Source organism: Saccoglossus kowalevskii, chromosome 15 (assembly GCF_978046115.1).
Source record: "Saccoglossus kowalevskii chromosome 15, keSacKowa6.1, whole genome shotgun sequence".
Taxonomy (NCBI): domain Eukaryota; kingdom Metazoa; phylum Hemichordata; class Enteropneusta; family Harrimaniidae; genus Saccoglossus; species Saccoglossus kowalevskii.
In genome coordinates, this window is record NC_140655.1 from 15,228,414 (window position 1) to 15,255,356 (window position 26,943).

At 35.3% G+C, this 26,943-nt stretch overlaps 1 protein-coding gene across 1 annotated transcript in view; it reads left to right on the forward strand.

Moving 5' to 3' along the window:
• Positions 1-842: 842 nt before the first annotated feature.
• LOC102807552 (pre-mRNA-splicing factor SPF27-like) overlaps positions 843-26,943 on the forward strand; it is a 28,826-nt gene continuing 2,725 nt past the window's right edge. Inside the window, exons 1-5 of the mRNA XM_085490489.1 lie at positions 843-942; positions 1,968-2,131; positions 5,227-5,328; positions 8,304-8,363; positions 12,672-12,722. Of these exons, the coding sequence (XP_085346615.1) occupies positions 868-942; positions 1,968-2,131; positions 5,227-5,328; positions 8,304-8,363; positions 12,672-12,722 (452 nt within the window). The 5' untranslated portion in view covers positions 843-867. The remainder of the gene's footprint in view (positions 943-1,967; positions 2,132-5,226; positions 5,329-8,303; positions 8,364-12,671; positions 12,723-26,943) is intronic.

A 26,943-nucleotide genomic window follows, 5' to 3' on the forward strand; every position in this document is an offset into this window, starting at 1 on the left:
GATTCTAACTAATCTAGTAACCAGGGAAGAAACCTGCCAAATTGTTAAGGAGTCTATGGGCTCGACGACTTATACGAGCCTTTTTAAGTAAAGGATTTCATTATCGGTGATGTATTGTTTCGTACACAGCGCCCGAAGAGATTTTTCAGGGGGGCGGACCTCAAGACAACCCCCCCCCCGTTAAAAAATTTATTCAGTTTGTTTTTGTATAATATAAAAAAAATCATTAACTTAGTCTGTCGATTTTAAAGTTTGGACCCCCCCCCCCTCCCCATAAACAAATCCTGTATCCGACCCTGCTGGTAACTGATTAAAACCACTCTTGGTACTGTATATCGAGGTATAACCCACTGATTACTGACTAAAACCACTGGAAGGTGCCCCTTTAATAGACAATTAACAAATATAAAAATGTCTTATATCTGTGTAAACTATATCACAGGTTATCCCCAAAGTTATCATGTAAACAAGCTTGGGACTCAATTTTAGCGCATGCGCAGGTGACGACCTTCCCGCTTTAATGTGTTGTTTATGTAAATGTACAAATAAAACTTAGTTTTAGAATATTTAGTAAAATTTAAAATGTTTGAATGTACAAATTTTCAGAAGAAGCTATGAATTTCCTGTTACAATTATGTTTTCCATGACAAATCTTTAGACATTGATATAGCAAATTTACAATATTTTCCAACCGAATTCCAAGTCAAGAGGGCGCTGTTCTTTAAAAAATTACCTGATTTTGTCCGCAAAAGCACATAATTTAATGTCCAAATGGGAAGTTAATAAAATCTAGGTGCTTTTTCTTTTATGGGACGAAAGGTGAAGCGAGGTCAAACCCCATTTTCCCGTGATGCTTTGCAATCCAACATGGCGGGTGAAGTTACTGTTGACGCTTTGCCGTATTTTGATCAGGGATATGACGAACCAGGTGTGAGGGAAGCGGTGAGTAATGAGCTCGAGCCATTTGTAATACAACTCATTAATGTGTGAGTGAGTGAGTGAGTGAGTGAATACAATGAATTTCCACATTCCACGTTTTTAATTTTAATAGGACACACGTGTTGAACGCCGGTGCTGTTTTTATTGTTTATGAACTCCGACCATTGAACTGTGGCTGTGGTTCACAACCCCATATTCGATCATACATTAAGAATCTTTTTGTAGTTATTCACTATTTTGGATACGAATTAAAATCTAGAGTATAAGTAAGACATAATCAGGATTGACTTTTCTTTAAGTTTCTGTCAAGCTGACAGTTTCAGACACTAACTATTAATGCTGTTGCTCCTAGTATAATTGTTGTTGGTTAAGGTGCACCCTCAATATTTTTACTGTAATTAGTGACTTAATTAGTTAGTGTCTGCTAGCAAATAGGGCAGTTCTATCATAATTATGATTTCCATAATTTGAAACTGTCTACTAACTATTAAATGTTACCTATTACAAATTGTAGTCAATACATGTATGTTTTATAGCACACAAGTGGTTAAGGTGCACACTCAATATTTTTAATAAAATATTGGGAATAGTGTTTATATACACGCACATAGAAATACACTTTCAGAGGGGGGTGAATACATTTGTTGGAATTTCTCTGTTTAAATGAATATTTAATACCCATTTACATAAATATATTGATGTCAAACTATGATTACGTGATGCAAAAGATGTGATAAACTTTGATTCAAAGCATTGTTATGCCTTATAGACTGTGGCTTCTAGTGTGTCTGCTAGCTTCCACTGTCTGCTGGGAGTGTCTGCTGGCTTCCACTGTCTGCTGGGAGTGTCTGCTAGCTTCAGATGATTGTGTCAGTGATGACAAACACGAGTGTGGAAAGATGCAGAGACCTTTTAGTAGCCAATGAAAATGGTTTAAATGTAATGCAAGGATCTTGCAGAGAAAATGTTTCAGATATTTCCATGGAAAACATTATTTGTATGATGAAAAAAATGTCATGTTGTTTCAGGCGTATGCCCTTGTAGAAGAAGAATGCAGAAGATACCGACCAACAAAGAATTATTTAGAATATCTGCCCCCTCCAGATTATGCAGGATTTGAAACAGAAGTCATGAAAAATGAATTTGAAAGATTAGCATCAAGACAACCAATGGAAATGCTTAGTATGAAAAGGTAAGACTGCAGTTATGTTTTGTACCAAAGTTTGGACACTTTGTCTTTGAACGGAGCAAATCTTATTACAAATTGTCAATATATGTGACTATATCATTTGCATATGAATATACGTTTGACACTGAGGCTTACGGCTATAATAAATTTGTTATTAATAAAAAATGTGTTATTATATCCGGCGGTACTGTAATAACACAACTTGTATCCAACTCTGTATTGGCTTTGAATATTTCAACATAGTTTACTTAGTGTGCTGCTTGTCTAATAACGCAAATATGTTTACAGTATTGCACGGGCTCTAAGTATTTCAACTTTGCAATGTATTGCTTTTATAATAATTACGCAAACTAAGTTATTTTTATTATTGTTGGGACACTAACCCGGGCTATTGGGTCTATGAATATTTCAATATTACCGACTTGATAATGCGTTGCATTCGTAACTATTACGCAAATATAAACATGGGCGCATTCAGTGTTTGAAATTAACTGAAAATCATTACAGGCCCGAAGGACCTATGTCAAATTAAAACTGTAGTAAGACTAAACGGATAATACAAGCTTGCAATCGCAAAACCTTTATTTACTAATTAATCAGATATATTATCTGTAGCCTCAAAGAGGTCATCATCATTTCTTTCATCGTCACTAAACTCATCAAAATCTTCAGAAAAAACATGATCACTGGCCGACTCTGAATCTGACATGAATTTTGCATCGTGTTCACAATCCTACTAACCGACAGCTGACCGTAGGATCCTCGACAAGGCCGGCAATACATCGCCTTGTTATCAAAAAGTAACCAGTCTTTGAACTCCGCCTGCCAGCTAACTTGGAATGTGTGTGGTTTACGCCTAGACCGTTTGAATTCTTGCTGTTTGTCACGCCTTCCTTGTGTAGTTTTCACACGTTTAGCAGCAGGCTACTGGCAGTTTAAATATCGCCACATACTTCGATGTAGACGTAACTCTGCAACTATTGATACCAGCGTGTTCGATGCAAATCAAAGATGGCGGAACATAAAATGTAAGCGCGAATTCTATTTGTTTGAATCGGAGGCTTGATCGGCCTGCAACCAATCAGATCGTTTGTTACAGTTTCCACGTTCGGCACATTTCGCGATCATTCGGCGAGCTTGAATTATGACTCGTATGCCTTGGTCGATGAGTGATGCCATTTGTTGATCAAACGTGCAAGAAAACGCAATTTTGAAACAATTCAGGAGTTACCGGTACTATCGATATTTATTATATATTTGGTCTTACAATCATACTAAATAATGGAACGTTTTTTTTTTTAAATATAAATTTATGGTCGGTCACAAGGACTGATGGTCTTTCACAGCTCTAGGCCCTTTACACCCACTGTCGGCGTGAGGCCGACGGACTGACGTTAATTTAATTTCGAACACTGGGCGCATTTAAATCATTGAAAAAGATAGTCAGATTCCGGAGTCAGGTGTCTAACAAAAGTCGAGAAAATATTTTCAATACTTGTGACTCATTGGTGAATTATTTTATTCGAAATAAAGTGAATATGTAATATTAACCATACAATAACATACAATATCATGCGTAATGTAAAATTTTTCTATAATAAACTTGCAGCGCACTTCGATCGCATTATTCGCGTACATTTTGACTGAACTCTAATAACCACGTGTTTGAATTATGTGCGGCAATGGGCAATGACCTCAATGAGTTCATGCACTGACATTTAAATTCAGGCCACCCAGCTTGACGCAAAACCATATAGTTACTTAACATTTGTTCGAAAAATCGGTAAACTCTCGCGAGTTAACTGAAAGGCAACGTCGTTTTTGACCAAAAAAAAAAACACGTCAATACAATATTATGTGTGCGAGGTTAGATTTATAGAACGTACATGACCGCTTAACTTTTTTTTAATAATCATGTCGCACGTGAAACACAGGAAACATTTCAGTTCGTCCATTTCTTGTTTACCGATCTTGAACTTTTTGTCTAGAATGCGATACAGGCAAAGAATAAACATTAATGATACCCACCATTGTCAAATCAACAAGAGGCTCGAATCAGGAAGGCTCGACTATTTAAAACTTCGTAAATAACATTCTTTTCATGTGGTAGACTTTATTCAAGTGTAATAATACTCGTAGCTTCGAAAGTTACGACTTTTAATCTTGGAATAGGTGATAAATACATGCATAAAATACAACATTGTTTCACGCAACAACAATTCGTATACAACATTGGACTTATAGATTTTTATATTAATAAAATACGTGGGCCGATAATATTACCATATGCCAGTGATGCTCGTAACCTGCTCGATTTAAAAACAGCTATTTGAAACAAAGACTCATGGAATCACAAAGGAAACTGTTAAGTATGTATTTCACACCTTTCCTACGACCGTGGTTGCAACTGGTACCGGTGGCCACCGCGGTAAAGACCCCTAATTATAAGCAGTCCGCGGCTCTCCCCGGTGTACCGCAGAGAGCCGCGGTGATTACCGCGGTGAACCGCTCGTTTGATTTCCTACTCTCCCCTTAGTTAGCAACATCTTGAATTAGTGAAATTACAGATTAGTTAAATTAGCTAAATAACATGCTAGCTAGAAAGTATTTTTACAGTAGTTTAAATTTTACTTCATGAAACTGCATCCATAAAGCTATTGACATGTGAAGTAATATTATACTGGGATAAATGCAACAGTTAAATTCTAAGAAGATAGTTTGTATTTAGGTTGTGATTGAATTTTCAGCATCTGAGGATGTTATCAGGTCACTAAAATCGCATCTTGGGTGCTCTATTGGGTTTACTGTATCACCATAAGGTCCCTTATATTTGAATTTGTTGCGCCATTATCATATTACAACTACATTTGAGTGAACTTCAAATATCGAACATTACTCATTTCCTTCAAGTTGATTAGTTGTGTTTAGCGTGTACATTTGTACCCCAGGCACAAATTGAATAGCAATGCGTCACTGTTGACTGGATTTATTTAAATTTTGATGGAAAATTTGCTTTCTAGCAACATAATAGAATGAATAGTGTATGTCCACTGTAAATTGGACAATACTTCACCTTTTTTACTTTGTTTATATTGTAGGTATGAATTACCGCAGCCACCACCAGGAAGACAGAATGATTTGCTAGCTTGGAATGAATGTATAGACAATTCAATGGCACAGTTAGAGCATCAATCTACTAGGTTTGTATTGATTTTCAAATAATTCACATGCTACATGTATATAATAATATAAGGTTACTGTAGAATACTTTATTTTCGCATGGAATTAATTTTTGCTATAGAAGGATTCAGTGAAAATAAAATCCAGCGAATATACCCTTTTTCCTATATTTTACATTTTACTTGTCAAAAATCAGTGAAAATAAATTCCATACAAAGCATCAAAAATGTCTTTTCAGCGAAAATCAATTCCAGCGAAAATAAAGTATTTTACAGTATTACAAGGATACCTCAAATTATGCTCGAAGACAGTACAGCGAGAGTATCAGTGGGACTGTGTACTGTCTTCGTGCATACTTTGAGGTATCCCCCTAATAACCTTATTATTACACATTTTTTTCTTCCAAAGATACATCATGGGAATGTTGAAATCCAAAAAGTTTAGAACAGAATCAATCAGAGAACTTTTTTTGTGTGGAGTCCGGTCAAACCCTGGTGGCAGCCATGTTTGTTTTTTATTATTAGAGGTTGCTTACGATCATTCCATATTTGGAATTCACAATATGGTAGGATTAAAATACCCTGTAAAATACCTCAAAGTTACGACACGCTGTAACTTATTGCGTTACGGTGACAGATGTATAATAATTATCAGTATTTACAAAATTATGTCCCTATCCCCTATGCCCCGCTTGCAGTCAGGCAAAAAAAACATTACTATTTTTTTTAAACAGTCACTCACTCACTCGCAAGCGGCTTGTTAGTTTTATTTGTATGCAGAAATTATCGTTAATTTAGATTTTTTGAAAATTCTGTAGAAAAATAATTGATGCGTTTGACTACTAGAAACTTGAATAAACACTAGTTTATTATGACTAAGGGATGATCTCATATTCAAACACCTGGGTCAAACCTGGGTTAACCTGGCCTGCCCGATTCAGACCTACTAGACCTAAAATATGCAAATTAGTAGTAGGTTTGAACCAAACCTCTGGATTAACTGCCCATTAACGCCCCCACTGAAAACAAACAACAAACAACAGAGAAGACAGACCTAGGAAAACCTAGGTTTTTCTTACAATACTGTTTCAGCCTGGTTTCAGTAGGAAAAAAAATAAGATGTATACTATGAGCTCCATGTTCATACTGAGTGTTATATTTCGAAGTGTTAAGAATTACAGCAGCGATTTTTTTTCTTTGCAAGTCTTGTACATGTAAATGCTAATAAAAACAAACTTGCATTTGTTTCACAAATCTATTTACATCATGTCATTTATAAGTAAAGTGTGATGAAAATTATATTCATTTATTTCTGTGATTGGTAATAATAATCAGTTTCCCACAACTTACATTTTGGTACAAGTCAATACAATTGTTATTGTTATTCAATTTATCTGGAATTAATTACAGACGTGATGGTTTGTTATATTTTGTCATTAAATTTGAATCAAGTGATACCATAAACCCTCTCTATTGTGATATATATGGTAAATTAATGTTTGAAACAGAACAGGGAAAAGATGCACTAGAATTTTAATGAGCAGCTTCTTAGGATAAATTACTTGCGTTATATATATATATTTGGCATAGTCAGTAAAATATGTTTATCCATGGAGCGAACTGGTACATTTTGTCCGCAACAAGTACGGTCAGTTTTGTGTCCATGTCAGTTCATAAATTCATAGAACACATTTTTTGGTTAAATTTGTAAAGTCTGTGAGATATGATGAAAGTATTAAATCGATAATGGCAATATTCTTTTCTATGAAGGCATCTGAAAACCACAGTCCCTCTATCACTGTGTCAAAACTAAAGTCGGGGCTAATGCTACGACTCCGGCGCTACGACCACCATAACATTGTCAGCTGACAGCATTGCGGGAAAATTACGGGTATTTACCGCTGCCGATATCTTACTTTTCTGTGACAAAATGCACACATTTCGAACCCCTGGTTAATTAAAAATAAACGATTATTTTAGAAAATACATCGAAGCACAGTGCCTTGAGGGACTGTGGGCGAAGTAGGCAGCGAGGAGTTGTTTTAAACACCGCAGAAAATCTTGCACTCAACCATCTTGGTTACCTCAATCAGAATTTCCCCTTGTCACCCAGCATGCATTGATTGCGATATCGCAACGTGCACTGTGTCGCCTTGGGCGACGGTCTTAGGTACAAGACACTCTATGAATAAGGTATTTTCAGAGGTCAGGGTTCGTTTTTTATAAGCAGTCTCGTCTGCAGATGAATAGCCGTAAATAATAAGTCCATATAATTTAATTGTCTGTTTTGATACTAAGTGTCACTGGAATTTTCATGGCGTACGCTGCATTTGTTTGTCCGGATTTTGCGATGCCGCACTCCTGAAAGAACTGTTTGAAAATTGAACACGCAACAGTAGTAAAGGCTTGAACACAGTAGCGTAAGTCTCAAGTGCAACTTTGTATCAACAAATGTTCGTCTTTTGATACTTATTAGCTGTCAGAGACACATATCAATTGTCCAGCCCAATGAAAAGTCTGATTCACATCCTCTGCTCAATTTGCGACTCCAGCACAACAGTTTATCAAAACAAATCAATTTATTCAGCATGCTGTTCACCGATATATTAAAGAGTGTTTTTTTAGGCAAGGGACGCGGTAAAATGACTACTGTACACCAATAAATCAACACATTTTAGAGACAACTATCTAGTCTTCAAAAAGCAATGTAAACTCTGTCAATCCTAAAAATAAACAACAGCTTGAAAGAGGTGTGAATGAGATCGGTTCGAACCGCAGTTTTTATGCAAATTCGTGCGGTCGTCCTGAACCGCACTGTCTATTGTTTAAACTTCCAAACCGCAAAACTGGGTTTTGTTCGGGCGGTTTGGGGCGGTTTGGGTTTTCGTAGATTTGACCTGCGTGTTTGAATATGAGATCACCCCTAAGTCCATGGGTAGGATAGCGAAAAATTTACAAATTAGTGATGTAATGCGTAATTCTTTTTTCTACTGAAGAATACAGAATCTGGAGTTGATGTCCAAGTATGGTAGCAATGCTTGGAGGGCTCACAATGAGTAAGTATAGTTTAATGTTAAATCAAAGATTCATAGGATATATAAGTGAATATTTTACAAGGGAACTTGTAAGCATAGCATGTGCATGTCAGTTGAATGTATTTCTAACCTATAGCATTACAAAATGCAATAAATACTTGGAAAAGTTTGATTGCAAGAATAATGGAATATACAAAAAAGCAAGTATTAATTTACACTGTAAATATGGCATCCATATTGGAATGTTGACATTACATTGTAAATATAACAGCCATATTGGAATGTTGACATTACACTGTAAATATGGTAGTCATATTGGAATGTTGACGTTGCACTGTAAATATGGCAGCCATATTGGAATGTTGACATTACACTGTAAATATGGCAGCCATATTGGAATGTTGACATTACACTGTAAATATGGTAGTCATATTGGAATGTTGACGTTGCACTGTAAATATGGCTGCCATATTGGAATGTTGACATTACACTGTAAATATGGCAGCCATGTTGGAATGTTGACATTACACTGTAAATATGGCAGCCATGTTGGAATGTTGACATTACACTGTAAATATGGCAGCCATATTGGAATGTTGACATTACACTGTAAATATGGCAGCCATGTTGGAATGTTGACATTACATTGTAAATATAACAGCCATATTGGAATGTTGACATTACATTGTAAATATAACAGCCATATTGGAATGTTGACATTACACTGTAAATATGGTAGTCATATTGAAATGTTGACATTACATTGTAAATATAACAGCCATATTGGAATGTTGACATTACACTGTAAATATGGTAGTCATATTGGAATGTTGATGTTGCACTGTAAATATGGCAGCCATATTGGAATGTTGACATTACACTGTAAATATGGCAGCCATGTTGGAATGTTGACATTACACTGTAAATATGGCAGCCATTTTGGAATGTTGACATTACACTGTAAATATGGCAGCCATATTGGAATGATGACTTTACCCTGTAAATATGGCAGCCATGTTGGAATATTGACATTACACTGTAAATATGGCAGCCATATTGGAATGATGACATTACACTGTAAATATGGCAGCCATATTAGAATGTTGACATTACACTGTAAATATGGCAGCCATATTGGAATTTTGACATTACACTGTAAATATGGCAGTCATATTGGAATTTTGACATTACACTGTAAATATGGCAGTCATATTGGAATGTTGACATTACACTGTAAATATGGCAGTCATGTTGGAATGTTGACATTACACTGTAAATATGGCAGCCATATTGGAATTTTGACATTACACTGTAAATATGGCAGTCATATTGGAATGTTGACATTACACTGTAAATATGAAAGCCATATTGGAATGTTGACATTACACTGTAAATATGGCAGTCATATTGGAATGTTGACATTACACTGTAAATATGAAAGCCATATTGGAATGTTGACATTACACTGTAAATATGGCAGCCATATTGGAATTTTGACATTACACTGTAAATATGGCAGTCATATTGGAATTTTGACATTACACTGTAAATATGGCAGTCATATTGGAATGTTGACATTACACTGTAAATATGGCAGTCATGTTGGAATGTTGACATTACACTGTAAATATGGCAGCCATATTGGAATTTTGACATTACACTGTAAATATGGCAGTCATATTGGAATGTTGACATTACACTGTAAATATGAAAGCCATATTGGAATGTTGACATTACACTGTAAATATGGCAGTCATATTGGAATGTTGACATTACACTGTAAATATGAAAGCCATATTGGAATGTTGACATTACACTGTAAATATGGCAGCCATATTGGAATTTTGACAATACACTGTAAATATAACAGCCATATTGGAATGTTGACATTACACTGTAAATATGAAAGCCATATTGGAATGTTGACATTACACTGTAAATATGGCAGCCATATTGGAATGTTGACATTACACTGTAAATATGGCAGCCATGTTGGAATGTTGACATTACACTGTAAATATGGCAGCCATTTTGGAATGTTGACATTACACTGTAAATATGGCAGCCATATTGGAATGATGACTTTACCCTGTAAATATGTCAGCCATGTTGGAATATTGACATTACACTGTAAATATGGCAGCCATATTGGAATGATGACATTATACTGTAAATATGGCAGCCATATTAGAATGTTGACATTACACTGTAAATATGGCATCCATATTGGAATGTTGACATTACATTGTAAATATAACAGCCATATTGGAATGTTGACATTACACTGTAAATATGGCAGCCATATAATATGGCAGCCATATTGGAATTTTGACATTACACTGTAAATATGGCAGTCATATTGGAATTTTGACATTACACTGTAAATATGGCAGTCATATTATAATGTTGACATTACACTGTAAATATGGCAGCCATATTGGAATTTTGACATTACACTGTAAATATGGCAGTCATGTTGGAATGTTGACATTACACTGTAAATATGAAAGCCATATTGGAATGTTGACATTACACTGTAAATATGGCAGTCATATTGGAATGTTGACATTACACTGTAAATATGAAAGCCATATTGGAATGTTGACATTACACTGTAAATATGGCAGCCATATTGGAATTTTGACAATACACTGTAAATATAACAGCCATATTGGAATGTTGACATTACACTGTAAATATGAAAGCCATATTGGAATGTTGACATTACACTGTAAATATGGCAGCCATATTGGAATGTTGACATTACACTGTAAATATGGCAGCCATGTTGGAATGTTGACATTACACTGTAAATATGGCAGCCATTTTGGAATGTTGACATTACACTGTAAATATGGCAGCCATATTGGAATGATGACTTTACCCTGTAAATATGTCAGCCATGTTGGAATATTGACATTACACTGTAAATATGGCAGCCATATTGGAATGATGACATTACACTGTAAATATGGCAGCCATATTAGAATGTTGACATTACACTGTAAATATGGCATCCATATTGGAATGTTGACATTACACTGTAAATATAACAGCCATATTGGAATGTTGACATTACACTGTAAATATGACAGCCATATAATATGGCAGCCATATTGGAATTTTGACATTACACTGTAAATATGGCAGTCATATTGGAATTTTGACATTACACTGTAAATATGGCAGTCATATTGGAATTTTGACATTACACTGTAAATATGGCAGCCATATTGGAATTTTGACATTACACTGTAAATATGGCAGTCATGTTGGAATTTTGACATTACACTGTAAATATGGCAGTCATGTTGGAATGTTGACATTACACTGTAAATATGGCAGTCATATTGGAATGTTGACATTACACTGTAAATATGAAAGCCATATTGGAATTTTGACATTACACTGTAAATATGGCAGCCATATTGGAATTTTGACATTACACTGTAAATATGGCAGTCATATTGGAATGTTGACATTACACTGTAAATATGAAAGCCATATTGGAATGTTGACATTACACTGTAAATATGGCAGTCATGTTGGAATGTTGACATTACACTGTAAATATGGCAGTCATATTGGAATGTTGACATTACACTGTAAATATGAAAGCCATATTGGAATGTTGACATTACACTGTAAATATGGCAGCCATATTGGAATTTTGACAATACACTGTAAATATAACAGCCATATTGGAATGTTGACATTACACTGTAAATATGAAAGCCATATTGGAATGTTGACATTACACTGTAAATATGGCAGCCATATTGGAATTTTGACATTACACTGTAAATATGGCAGTCATATTGGAATGTTGACATTACACTGTAAATATGAAAGCCATATTGGAATGTTGACATTACACTGTAAATATGGCAGCCATATTGGAATTTTGACAATACACTGTAAATATAACAGCCATATTGGAATGTTGACATTACACTGTAAATATGAAAGCCATATTGGAATGTTGACATTACACTGTAAATATGGCAGCCATATTGCAATTTTGACATTACACTGTAAATATGGCAGTCATATTGGAATGTTGACATTACACTGTAAATATGAAAGCCATATTGGAATGTTGACATTACACTAATTATAGAAACCATAATTCTCACGACAATATTGTTTTCGTTGCAGTACTGCTGGGATTCCATCCACATTATAGTAATCAGGACAGAACACTATTGTAGTTTAGTTGAAATTCTTGTTTGTTGTTTCCCTGATGAAAACTCAAAATGTATATCATTTTGCTGAAAGTATTTCTCTCTTCATAACTGTCATCTTATTTAATATTTGTTTTCTCTAAAGGCTACTTGTACAACTTGTTGAACAAGCACAGAAACAACTACAGGACATCAGGTGAGTTATAATTGTGTCACTTGTGTTACAGTTGAAAAAATTAATAATATCACTCGTTGTAGAAAATGTTATTGTTTTGTTCAACTATTGATCCAGATTACTGTAAAATGACTAATTTTCACTGGGTTTAAATTTCGCTGATTTACCATTTCAGGCATATTCAGTAGGATTTAAATTCACGGTTTTATAATTTAGATAATGTTTTCTATGCTAAATTTTACATATTTACTGGGTTTTAATTTAGCACATTTTCAAGTCAGCGAAATAAGCAAAATTAAAACCCGGTGAATAATTAATCTTTTTGACTCCCATGTCTTTGCAGTTAGTGTGTCTGTATGTGTGTGTGTATGTGTGTATGTGTGTGTGTGTGTGTATGTGTGTCCGACTGTTCCACTGCTATCTCAAGAACCATACATCGGTTTTTGATGAAACTTGGTGCATAGATGCTCTGGGCCAATGCGCAGATTTGATTAGGTTTTGGTAAAAATCCATGCTCGTTAATTACCTAATTTGCATGATAATTAGCTAATTTTTAGCTGTTCTATGACTGTTCCACTGATATCTAAAGAACCACTCATTGGATTTTGATGAAACTTGGTACATAGATGCTCTGAACATATGCGCAGATTTGATTAATTTTTGGTAAAAATCCGTGCATATTAATTACCTAATTTGCATGATAATTAGCTATTTTTTAGAGGTTCCATGACTGTTCCACTGATATCTAAACAACCACTCATTGGATTTTGATGAAACTTGGTACATAGATGCTCTGAACTAATGCTAGGTTTCGATTAGTTTTTGGTAATAATCTGTGGATACTAATTACCTAATTTGCATAATGATTAGTCAATTTTCGGTTTTTCCACTGATATCTCAAGTACTAATCATCACATTTCAATGAAACTTGGTACATAGATGGCATACGACACTGCACAGACCTGATAGTTTTTATGGTAATATCAGTACATATTAATTACCTAATTTGCATAATTAATTAATTTTCAGCATTTGATATAAGTAGTTAGCATTACATTTCAATGAAACTTGGTACTTACATACTCAAGGACTATGCAGAGATTGATTGTTTTCGATAAATATTTGTGCATATTAATCATCTAATTTGCATAATTAGTTAATTTTCAGCTTTTCCACAGGTATCTCAAGTACTAATCATCGCATTTCAATGAAACTTGGTACATAGATCCTTTAGGACTATGCAGAGACCTGATTAGTTTTAGGGTAAATAATTGTGCATATTAATTACCTAATTTGCATAATTAATTTTCAGCTTTTCTACTGATATCTAAAGTACTAATCATCACATTTCAATGAATCTAGAATTATGCAGACCCAATTAGTTTCCGGTAAATATTTGTGCATATTAATCACCTAATTTGCATAATTAACCAACTTTCACACTGATATCTCAGGTACTATACATCACATATCAATGAATGTACATGGATGCTGTAGGACAATAGACAGACCTGAATAATTGTGGGTTAAAATCTGTACATATTAATTACCTAATTTGCATAATTAACCAATTTTAAGCTTTCACACTGATATCTAAAGTACCGTAAAAACTCCAAAATTTCGACCGGTTTTAAATAATTGGTGTTCGATATGTGACGTGTTTTTATAGTCAAAATTAAGGTGCATTTTCGGACGGTCGAATTTTTCAGAATAGAAATCAGCAAATGAAAAAATGGGGATGATAGACAGTGTGCTTCATTAGTTTTTAAAAAATGCAATGTCCGTCAATTGACATAAACTTCCTCATGTTTCACGGTAAAAGCAAAGGTCGTGGCCGAGTTGTAACTCAAAATCTAAACAAAGTCATCAATCAGTGAGTATTATGACAAGCAAAACAAAACATCAAAACGCGGAGAAGAGGTCAGCACAAAACTAATAGGTCAAAAGACAAAGTTGTCTCGCACTACCTAGAAAAACTTGCGAATGTTCGAAGTACAGGTACCCATTGGACAAAAGATGCATGGAAGTTTAGCAAACTATCTCCCCGACCTAGTGCAATGTATCCGGTTAGAATCAAAGCTCACGTGTCCCTTATTTGAGGGACCAAATTCTGCCGTAAATTCGCCCTTGGATTAAAAAATAAAATGGGATTTAAGAAAATAAAATGGGACTTTTAAGGTGTATTTTGGCGTCATTTTTCGGACATTTCAATCAATCCTGCCGGCTAAAATAGAGTCTAAGTTTTACCGTAGTCATTGACGTTTGTCTATTCAAGAGTACACGTGTATGATTTTTATCGTGACTAGCGTGAGCGGGTAAGCTTCCTTTCGAGAATGAGCTGTTATCACTGTGAACAATGTTAAATTATTCTTCAGATGACCAGTTTATTTTTTAAAAACAACTAATTTTTTTATTTAAAAAAAATCATGCCGTTTTCGCATCAAAATCCAAGCCAAAATATCGTACTACAACACCAATCTCTTCCGCATTGCGTTCAATAACATTAACATATTTAAATAAGCTATGGTAATTTGAACACGTTGGCATCATCCAGCTTTTTGATTGGTTAATTAGCGATTTGACCTATTTGACCTAAGAGAACATGGCGGATATCCTACAGCAACAAACGTTTATACGAGACCGGAATCATTCGCTTACGATGAAACTAAGTTGACTTTTATTTGTATTTCATAACCATTCAACAAATTTATTTTGTGTACATTATTATAATCACTACTGAGTACAGTAATAATCAACAATTCAGAAACGCAGCATGCCGAGATTTTTGTGTTCGTTTTTATTTCAAACTTCGTTTATTTAGAATATATTTTCGTTACCAATAAAATAAAAATCTCTCAGTCAATCAGAAACCCGGATTCATGCCTTCGAGGAAGGTCTCGTTTGAACGCTCACATCGTGTTTTTTTTTCGTTTGGGGGAAAACTAAAACTGGTCGCAATTTTCGAATAAGAATGAGTCGGCAATTTTTAGTGGAGTCGAAAATTTGTAGGTAAATAAAACACAGAAACCGGCAAATAAATAGGCGGCCGAATTTTTAGAGGGGTCAAAATTTTGGAGTTTTCACGGTACTAATTATTCCATTTCAATGAAACTTAGTATAAAGATGCTCTAGGACAATGTACAAACCTAATTAGTTTGGGGTAAAAATCTGTTCATATTAATTCCCTAATAAGCATAATAATTCATAATTTTTTGGTTCTAATCACATTTCAATTAAACTTGGAGACATAGATTTTCTGTTACATTGCGCAGACCTCATTAGTTTTACACTCAAATCTGGTCATATTAATTTTCTGATTTGCATAATTAGTTTTCAGCTAAGTAATTTCGAATTATATTTAATGTGTCTCCAATACTCTCAGCACATGGGAGTTCTTTCTAAGCTTTCTTTGATTACAGTTTATCATTCATCATTATAACTCTAAAGACAACTTTTTTCACCTTTCATGAAATAAAAATGCTGCACCAACATATTTGGAGGATAAAATATAGCATTCAGGGGGTAGATTATCTACATCGCAGTTCACTGGATATAGAAATGTGTATGTGGTAAATCTGTGGAAATATCTGGTGGTTAAGATGATACTAGGTTTACATGAACAATATCACCCTGTTGACTTATTTGGTGCAACAATTAAAGTTTATTCCCACTTGTATGATTTGTAGAAAACTTCTCACTGACCCCTGTAATAATTCCTACTTTGTATGATCCGTAGAAAACTTCTCACTGACCCCTGTAATAATTCCTACTTTGTATGATTTGTAGAAAACTTCTCACTGACCCCTGTAATAATTCCTACTTTGTATGATCCGTAGAAAACTTCTCACTGACCCCTGTAATAATTCCCACTTTGTATGATCTGTAGAAAACTTCTCACTGACCCCTGTAATAATTCCTACTTTGTATGATCCGTAGAAAACCTCTCACTGACCCCTGTAATAATTCCTACTTTGTATGATCTGTAGAAAACTTCTCACTGACCCCTGTAATAATTCCTACTTTGTATGATCTGTAGAAAACTTCTCACTGACCCCTGTAATAATTCCTACTTTGTATGATCCGTAGAAAACTTCTCACTGACCCCTGTAATAATTCCTACTTTGTATGATCCGTAGAAAACTTCTCACTGACCCCTGTAATAATTCCTACTCTGTATGATTTGTAGAAAACTTCTCACTGACCCCTGTAATAATTCCTACTTTGTATGATTTGTAGAAAACTTCTCACTGACCCCTGTAATAATTCCTACTTTGTATGATCTGTAGAAAACTTCTCACTGACCCCTGTAATAATTCCTACTTTGTATGATTTGTAGAAAACTTCTCACTGACCCCTGTAATAATTCCTACTTTGTATGATCCGTAGAAAACTTCTCACTGACCCCTGTAATAATTCCTACTTTGTATGATTTGTAGAAAACTTCTCACTGACCCCTGTAATAATTCCTACTTTGTATGATTTGTAGAAAACTTCTCACTGACCCCTGTAATAATTCCTACTTTGTATGATCTGTAGAAAACCTCTCACTGACCCCTGTAATAATTCCTACTTTCTATGATTTGTAGAAAACTTCTCACTGACCCCTGTAATAATTCCTACTTTGTATGATCCGTAGAAAACTTCTCACTGACCCCTGTAATAATTCCTACTTTGTATGATCCGTAGAAAACTTCTCACTGACCCCTGTAATAATTCCCACTTTGTATGATCCGTAGAAAACTTCTCACTGACCCCTGTAATAATTCCTACTTTGTATGATCAGTAGAAAACTTCTCACTGACCCCTGTAATAATTCCTACTCTGTATGATTTGTAGAAAACTTCTCACTGACCCCTGTAATAATTCCTACTTTGTATGATTTGTAGAAAACTTCTCACTGACCCCTGTAATAATTCCTACTTTGTATGATCCATAGAAAACTTCTCACTGACCCCTGTAATAATTCCTACTTTGTATGATCCATAGAAAACTTCTCACTGACCCCTGTAATAATTCCTACTTTGTATGATCCATAGAAAACTTCTCACTGACCCCTGTAATAATTCCTACTTTGTATGATCTGTAGAAAACTTCTCACTGACCCCTGTAATAATTCCTACTTTGTATGATTTGTAGAAAACTTCTCACTGACCCCTGTAATAATTCCTACTTTGTATGATTTGTAGAAAACTTCTCACTGACCCCTGTAATAATTCCTACTTTGTATGATTTGTAGAAAACTTCTCACTGACCCCTGTAATAATTCCTACTTTGTATGATCCGTAGAAAACTTCTCACTGACCCCTGTAATAATTCCTACTCTGTATGATCTGTAGAAAACTTCTCACTGACCCCTGTAATAATTCCTACTTTGTATGATCCGTAGAAAACTTCTCACTGACCCCTGTAATAATTCCTACTTTGTATGATTTGTAGAAAACTTCTCACTGACCCCTGTAATAATTCCTACTTTCTCTGATCCGTAGAAAAGTTCTCACTGACCCCTGTAATAATTCCTACTTTGTATGATCTGTAGAAAACTTCTCACTGACCCCTGTAATAATTCCTACTTTGTATGATCTGTAGAAAACTTCTCACTGACCCCTGTAATAATTCCTACTTTGTATGATTTGTAGAAAACTTCTCACTGACCCCTGTAATAATTCCTACTTTGTATGATTTGTAGAAAACTTCTCACTGACCCCTGTAATAATTCCTACTTTGTATGATCTGTAGAAAACTTCTCACTGACCCCTGTAATAATTCCTACTTTCTATGATCTGTAGAAAACTTCTCACTGACCCCTGTAATAATTCCTACTTTCTATGATCTGTAGAAAACTTCTCACTGACCCCTGTAATAATTCCTACTTTCTCTGATCCGTAGAAAACTTCTCACTGACCCCTGTAATAATTCCTACTCTGTATGATCCATAGAAAACTTCTCACTGACCCCTGTAATAATTCCTACTTTGTATGATCCATAGAAAACTTCTCACTGACCCCTGTAATAATTCCTACTTTGTATGATCTGTAGAAAACTTCTCACTGACCCCTGTAATAATTCCTACTTTGTATGATCCGTAGAAAACTTCTCACTGACCCCTGTAATAATTCCTATTTGTATGATCTGTAGAAAACTTCTCACTGACCCCTGTAATAATTCCTACTTTGTATGATCTGTAGAAAACTTCTCACTGACCCCTGTAATAATTCCTACTTTGTATGATTTGTAGAAAACTTCTCACTGACCCCTGTAATAATTCCCACTTTGTATGATCTGTAGAAAACTTCTCACTGACCCCTGTAATAATTCCTACTTTCTCTGATCCGTAGAAAACTTCTCACTGACCCCTGTAATAATTCCTACTTTGTATGATTTGTAGAAAACTTCTCACTGACCCCTGTAATAATTCCTACTTTGTATGATCTGTAGAAAACCTCTCACTGACCCCTGTAATAATTCCTACTCTGTATGATCTGTAGAAAACTTCTCACTGACCCCTGTAATAATTCCCACTTTGTATGATCTGTAGAAAACTTCTCACTGACCCCTGTAATAATTCCTACTTTCTCTGATCCGTAGAAAACTTCTCACTGACCCCTGTAATAATTCCTACTTTGTATGATTTGTAGAAAACTTCTCACTGACCCCTGTAATAATTCCTACTCTGTATGATCTGTAGAAAACTTCTCACTGACCCCTGTAATAATTCCTACTTTGTATGATTTGTAGAAAACTTCTCACTGACCCCTGTAATAATTCCTACTTTCTCTGATCCGTAGAAAACTTCTCACTGACCCCTGTAATAATTCCTACTCTGTATGATCTGTAGAAAACTTCTCACTGACCCCTGTAATAATTCCTACTTTGTATGATTTGTAGAAAACTTCTCACTGACCCCTGTAATAATTCCCACTTTCTATGATTTGTAGAAAACTTCTCACTGACCCCTGTAATAATTCCTACTTTCTCTGATCCGTAGAAAACTTCTCACTGACCCTGTAATAATTCCTACTTTCTCTGATCCGTAGAAAACTTCTCACTGACCCCTGTAATAATTCCTACTTTGTATGATCCGTAGAAAACTTCTCACTGACCCCTGTAATAATTCCTACTTTGTATGATCCATAGAAAACTTCTCACTGACCCCTGTAATAATTCCTACTTTGTATGATTTGTAGAAAACTTCTCACTGACCCCTGTAATAATTCCCACTTTGTATGATCCATAGAAAACTTCTCACTGACCCCTGTAATAATTCCTACTTTCTATGATCTGTAGAAAACTTCTCACTGACCCCTGTAATAATTCCTACTTTGTATGATCCATAGAAAACTTCTCACTGACCCCTGTAATAATTCCTACTTTGTATGATCTGTAGAAAACTTCTCACTGACCCCTGTAATAATTCCTACTTTGTATGATTTGTAGAAAACCTCTCACTGACCCCTGTAATAATTCCTACTTTCTATGATTTGTAGAAAACTTCTCACTGACCCCTGTAATAATTCCTACTCTGTATGATCTGTAGAAAACTTCTCACTGACCCCTGTAATAATTCCTACTTTGTATGATTTGTAGAAAACTTCTCACTGACCCCTGTAATAATTCCTACTTTGTATGATTTGTAGAAAACTTCTCACTGACCCCTGTAATAATTCCTACTTTCTCTGATCCGTAGAAAACTTCTCACTGACCCCTGTAATAATTCCCACTTTGTATGATTTGTAGAAAACTTCTCACTGACCCCTGTAATAATTCCTACTTTGTATGATCTGTAGAAAACTTCTCACTGACCCCTGTAATAATTCCTACTTTCTCTGATCCGTAGAAAACTTCTCACTGACCCCTGTAATAATTCCCACTTTGTATGATTTGTAGAAAACTTCTCACTGACCCCTGTAATAATTCCTACTTTGTATGATTTGTAGAAAACTTCTCACTGACCCCTGTAATAATTCCTACTTTGTATGATTTGTAGAAAACTTCTCACTGACCCCTGTAATAATTCCCACTTTGTATGATTTGTAGAAAACTTCTCACTGACCCCTGTAATAATTCCTACTTTGTATGATCTGTAGAAAACTTCTCACTGACCCCTGTAATAATTCCTACTTTCTCTGATCCGTAGAAAACTTCTCACTGACCCCTGTAATAATTCCTACTTTGTATGATCCGTAGAAAACTTCTCACTGACCCCTGTAATAATTCCTACTTTGTATGATCCATAGAAAACTTCTCACTGACCCCTGTAATAATTCCTACTTTGTATGATTTGTAGAAAACTTCTCACTGACCCCTGTAATAATTCCCACTTTGTATGATCCATAGAAAACTTCTCACTGACCCCTGTAATAATTCCTACTTTCTATGATCTGTAGAAAACTTCTCACTGACCCCTGTAATAATTCCTACTTTGTATGATCCATAGAAAACTTCTCACTGACCCCTGTAATAATTCCTACTTTGTATGATCTGTAGAAAACTTCTCACTGACCCCTGTAATAATTCCTACTTTGTATGATTTGTAGAAAACCTCTCACTGACCCCTGTAATAATTCCTACTTTCTATGATTTGTAGAAAACTTCTCACTGACCCCTGTAATAATTCCTACTCTGTATGATCTGTAGAAAACTTCTCACTGACCCCTGTAATAATTCCTACTTTGTATGATTTGTAGAAAACTTCTCACTGACCCCTGTAATAATTCCTACTTTGTATGATTTGTAGAAAACTTCTCACTGACCCCTGTAATAATTCCTACTTTCTCTGATCCGTAGAAAACTTCTCACTGACCCCTGTAATAATTCCCACTTTGTATGATTTGTAGAAAACTTCTCACTGACCCCTGTAATAATTCCTACTTTGTATGATCTGTAGAAAACTTCTCACTGACCCCTGTAATAATTCCTACTTTCTCTGATCCGTAGAAAACTTCTCACTGACCCCTGTAATAATTCCCACTTTGTATGATTTGTAGAAAACTTCTCACTGACCCCTGTAATAATTCCTACTTTGTATGATTTGTAGAAAACTTCTCACTGACCCCTGTAATAATTCCTACTTTGCATGATTTGTAGAAAACTTCTCACTGACCCCTGTAATAATTCCCACTTTGTATGATTTGTAGAAAACTTCTCACTGACCCCTGTAATAATTCCTACTTTGTATGATCTGTAGAAAACTTCTCACTGACCCCTGTAATAATTCCCACTTTGTATGATTTGTAGAAAACTTCTCACTGACCCCTGTAATAATTCCTACTTTGTATGATCTGTAGAAAACCTCTCACTGACCCCTGTAATAATTCCTACTTTGTATGATCCGTAGAAAACTTTTCACTGACCCCTGTAATAATTCCTACTTTGTATGATCTGTAGAAAACTTCTCACTGACCCCTGTAATAATTCCTACTTTGTATGATTTGTAGAAAACTTCTCACTGACCCCTGTAATAATTCCTACTTTGTATGATCTGTAGAAAACCTCTCACTGACCCCTGTAATAATTCCTACTCTGTATGATCTGTAGAAAACTTCTCACTGACCCCTGTAATAATTCCTACTTTGTATGATTTGTAGAAAACCTCTCACTGACCCCTGTAATAATTCCTACTTTGTATGATCCGTAGAAAACTTCTCACTGACCCCTGTAATAATTCCTACTCTGTATGATTTGTAGAAAACTTCTCACTGACCCCTGTAATAATTCCTACTTTCTATGATTTGTAGAAAACTTCTCACTGACCCCTGTAATAATTCCTACTTTCTCTGATCCGTAGAAAACTTCTCACTGACCCCTGTAATAATTCCTACTTTGTATGATTTGTAGAAAACTTCTCACTGACCCCTGTAATAATTCCTACTTTGTATGATTTGTAGAAAACTTCTCACTGACCCCTGTAATAATTCCTACTTTGTATGATTTGTAGAAAACTTCTCACTGACCCCTGTAATGATTCCTACTTTCTCTGATCCGTAGAAAACTTCTCACTGACCCCTGTAATAATTCCCACTTTGTATGATTTGTAGAAAACTTCTCACTGACCCCTGTAATAATTCCTACTTTGTATGATCTGTAGAAAACTTCTCACTGACCCCTGTAATAATTCCTACTTTGTATGATTTGTAGAAAACTTCTCACTGACCCCTGTAATAATTCCTACTTTGTATGATCTGTAGAAAACTTCTCACTGACCCCTGTAATAATTCCCACTTTGTATGATTTGTAGAAAACTTCTCACTGACCCCTGTAATAATTCCTACTTTGTATGATTTGTAGAAAACTTCTCACTGACCCCTGTAATAATTCCTACTTTGTATGATTTGTAGAAAACTTCTCACTGACCCCTGTAATAATTCCTACTTTGTATGATTTGTAGAAAACTTCTCACTGACCCCTGTAATAATTCCTACTTTCTCTGATCCGTAGAAAACTTCTCACTGACCCCTGTAATAATTCCCACTTTGTATGATTTGTAGAAAACTTCTCACTGACCCCTGTAATAATTCCTACTTTGTATGATCTGTAGAAAACTTCTCACTGACCCCTGTAATAATTCCTACTTTGTATGATTTGTAGAAAACTTCTCACTGACCCCTGTAATAATTCCTACTTTGTATGATCTGTAGAAAACCTCTCACTGACCCCTGTAATAATTCCTACTTTGTATGATCTGTAGAAAACTTCTCACTGACCCCTGTAATAATTCCTACTTTCTATGATTTGTAGAAAACTTCTCACTGACCCCTGTAATAATTCCTACTTTGTATGATTTGTAGAAAACTTCTCACTGACCCCTGTAATAATTCCTACTTTGTATGATTTGTAGAAAACTTCTCACTGACCCCTGTAATAATTCCTACTTTGTATGATTTGTAGAAAACTTCTCACTGACCCCTGTAATAATTCCCACTTTGTATGATTTGTAGAAAACTTCTCACTGACCCCTGTAATAATTCCCACTTTCTATGATCTGTAGAAAACTTCTCACTGACCCCTGTAATAATTCCTACTTTGTATGATCCATAGAAAACTTCTCACTGACCCCTGTAATAATTCCTACTTTCTATGATCTGTAGAAAACTTCTCACTGACCCCTGTAATAATTCCTACTTTGTATGATCCATAGAAAACTTCTCACTGACCCCTGTAATAATTCCTACTTTGTATGATTTGTAGAAAACCTCTCACTGACCCCTGTAATAATTCCTACTCTGTATGATCTGTAGAAAACTTCTCACTGACCCCTGTAATAATTCCTACTTTGTATGATTTGTAGAAAACTTCTCACTGACCCCTGTAATAATTCCCACTTTCTATGATCTGTAGAAAACTTCTCACTGACCCCTGTAATAATTCCTACTTTGTATGATCCGTAGAAAACTTCTCACTGACCCCTGTAATAATTCCTACTTTGTATGATTTGTAGAAAACTTCTCACTGACCCCTGTAATAATTCCCACTTTCTATGATTTGTAGAAAACTTCTCACTGACCCCTGTAATAATTCCTACTTTCTATGATTTGTAGAAAACTTCTCACTGACCCCTGTAATAATTCCTACTTTCTATGATCTGTAGAAAACTTCTCACTGACCCCTGTAATAATTCCTACTTTGTATGATCCGTAGAAAACTTCTCACTGACCCCTGTAATAATTCCCACTTTGTATGATTTGTAGAAAACTTCTCACTGACCCCTGTAATAATTCCTACTTTGTATGATCTGTAGAAAACTTCTCACTGACCCCTGTAATAATTCCTACTTTGTATGATCTGTAGAAAACTTCTCACTGACCCCTGTAATAATTCCCACTTTGTATGATTTGTAGAAAACTTCTCACTGACCCCTGTAATAATTCCTACTTTGTATGATTTGTAGAAAACTTCTCACTGACCCCTGTAATAATTCCTACTTTGTATGATCTGTAGAAAACTTCTCACTGACCCCTGTAATAATTCCTACTTTGTATGATTTGTAGAAAACTTCTCACTGACCCCTGTAATAATTCCCACTTTGTATGATCCGTAGAAAACTTCTCACTGACCCCTGTAATAATTCCTACTTTGTATGATCCGTAGAAAACTTCTCACTGACCCCTGTAATAATTCCCACTTTGTATGATCCATAGAAAACTTCTCACTGACCCCTGTAATAATTCCTACTTTGTATGATTTGTAGAAAACTTCTCACTGACCCCTGTAATAATTCCTACTTTGTATGATCTGTAGAAAACTTCTCACTGACCCCTGTAATAATTCCTACTTTGTATGATTTGTAGAAAACTTCTCACTGACCCCTGTAATAATTCCTACTTTGTATGATCTGTAGAAAACTTCTCACTGACCCCTGTAATAATTCCTACTTTCTCTGATCCGTAGAAAACTTCTCACTGACCCCTGTAATAATTCCTACTTTGTATGATTTGTAGAAAACTTCTCACTGACCCCTGTAATAATTCCTACTTTGTATGATCTGTAGAAAACCTCTCACTGACCCCTGTAATAATTCCTACTTTGTATGATCCGTAGAAAACTTCTCACTGACCCCTGTAATAATTCCTACTTTGTATGATCCGTAGAAAACTTCTCACTGACCCCTGTAATAATTCCTACTTTGTATGATTTGTAGAAAACTTCTCACTGACCCCTGTAATAATTCCTACTTTCTATGATTTGTAGAAAACTTCTCACTGACCCCTGTAATAATTCCTACTTTGTATGATTTGTAGAAAACTTCTCACTGACCCCTGTAATAATTCCTACTTTGTATGATCCGTAGAAAACTTCTCACTGACCCCTGTAATAATTCCTACTTTGTATGATCCGTAGAAAACTTCTCACTGACCCCTGTAATAATTCCTACTTTCTATGATCTGTAGAAAACTTCTCACTGACCCCTGTAATAATTCCTACTTTGTATGATCCGTAGAAAACTTCTCACTGACCCCTGTAATAATTCCTACTTTGTATGATCCGTAGAAAACTTCTCACTGACCCCTGTAATAATTCCCACTTTGTATGATCTGTAGAAAACCTCTCACTGACCCCTGTAATAATTCCTACTCTGTATGATTTGTAGAAAACTTCTCACTGACCCCTGTAATAATTCCTACTTTGTATGATTTGTAGAAAACTTCTCACTGACCCCTGTAATAATTCCTACTTTGTATGATTTGTAGAAAACTTCTCACTGACCCCTGTAATAATTCCTACTTTGTATGATTTGTAGAAAACTTCTCACTGACCCCTGTAATAATTCCTACTTTGTATGATCTGTAGAAAACTTCTCACTGACCCCTGTAATAATTCCCACTTTGTATGATCCATAGAAAACTTCTCACTGACCCCTGTAATAATTCCTACTTTGTATGATTTGTAGAAAACCTCTCACTGACCCCTGTAATAATTCCCACTTTCTATGATCTGTAGAAAACTTCTCACTGACCCCTGTAATAATTCCTACTCTGTATGATTTGTAGAAAACTTCTCACTGACCCCTGTAATAATTCCCACTTTGTATGATTTGTAGAAAACTTCTCACTGACCCCTGTAATAATTCCTACTCTGTATGATCTGTAGAAAACTTCTCACTGACCCCTGTAATAATTCCCACTTTGTATGATCTGTAGAAAACTTCTCACTGACCCCTGTAATAATTCCTACTTTCTCTGATCCGTAGAAAACTTCTCACTGACCCCTGTAATAATTCCTACTTTGTATGATTTGTAGAAAACTTCTCACTGACCCCTGTAATAATTCCCACTTTGTATGATCCATAGAAAACTTCTCACTGACCCCTGTAATAATTCCCACTTTCTATGATTTGTAGAAAACTTCTCACTGACCCCTGTAATAATTCCCACTTTGTATGATCCATAGAAAACTTCTCACTGACCCCTGTAATAATTCCTACTTTGTATGATCCGTAGAAAACTTCTCACTGACCCCTGTAATAATTCCTACTTTCTCTGATCCGTAGAAAACTTCTCACTGACCCCTGTAATAATTCCTACTTTGTATGATCCGTAGAAAACTTCTCACTGACCCCTGTAATAATTCCTACTTTCTCTGATCCATAGAAAACTTCTCACTGACCCCTGTAATAATTCCCACTTTCTATGATTTGTAGAAAACTTCTCACTGACCCCTGTAATAATTCCCACTTTGTATGATCCATAGAAAACTTCTCACTGACCCCTGTAATAATTCCTACTTTCTCTGATCCGTAGAAAACTTC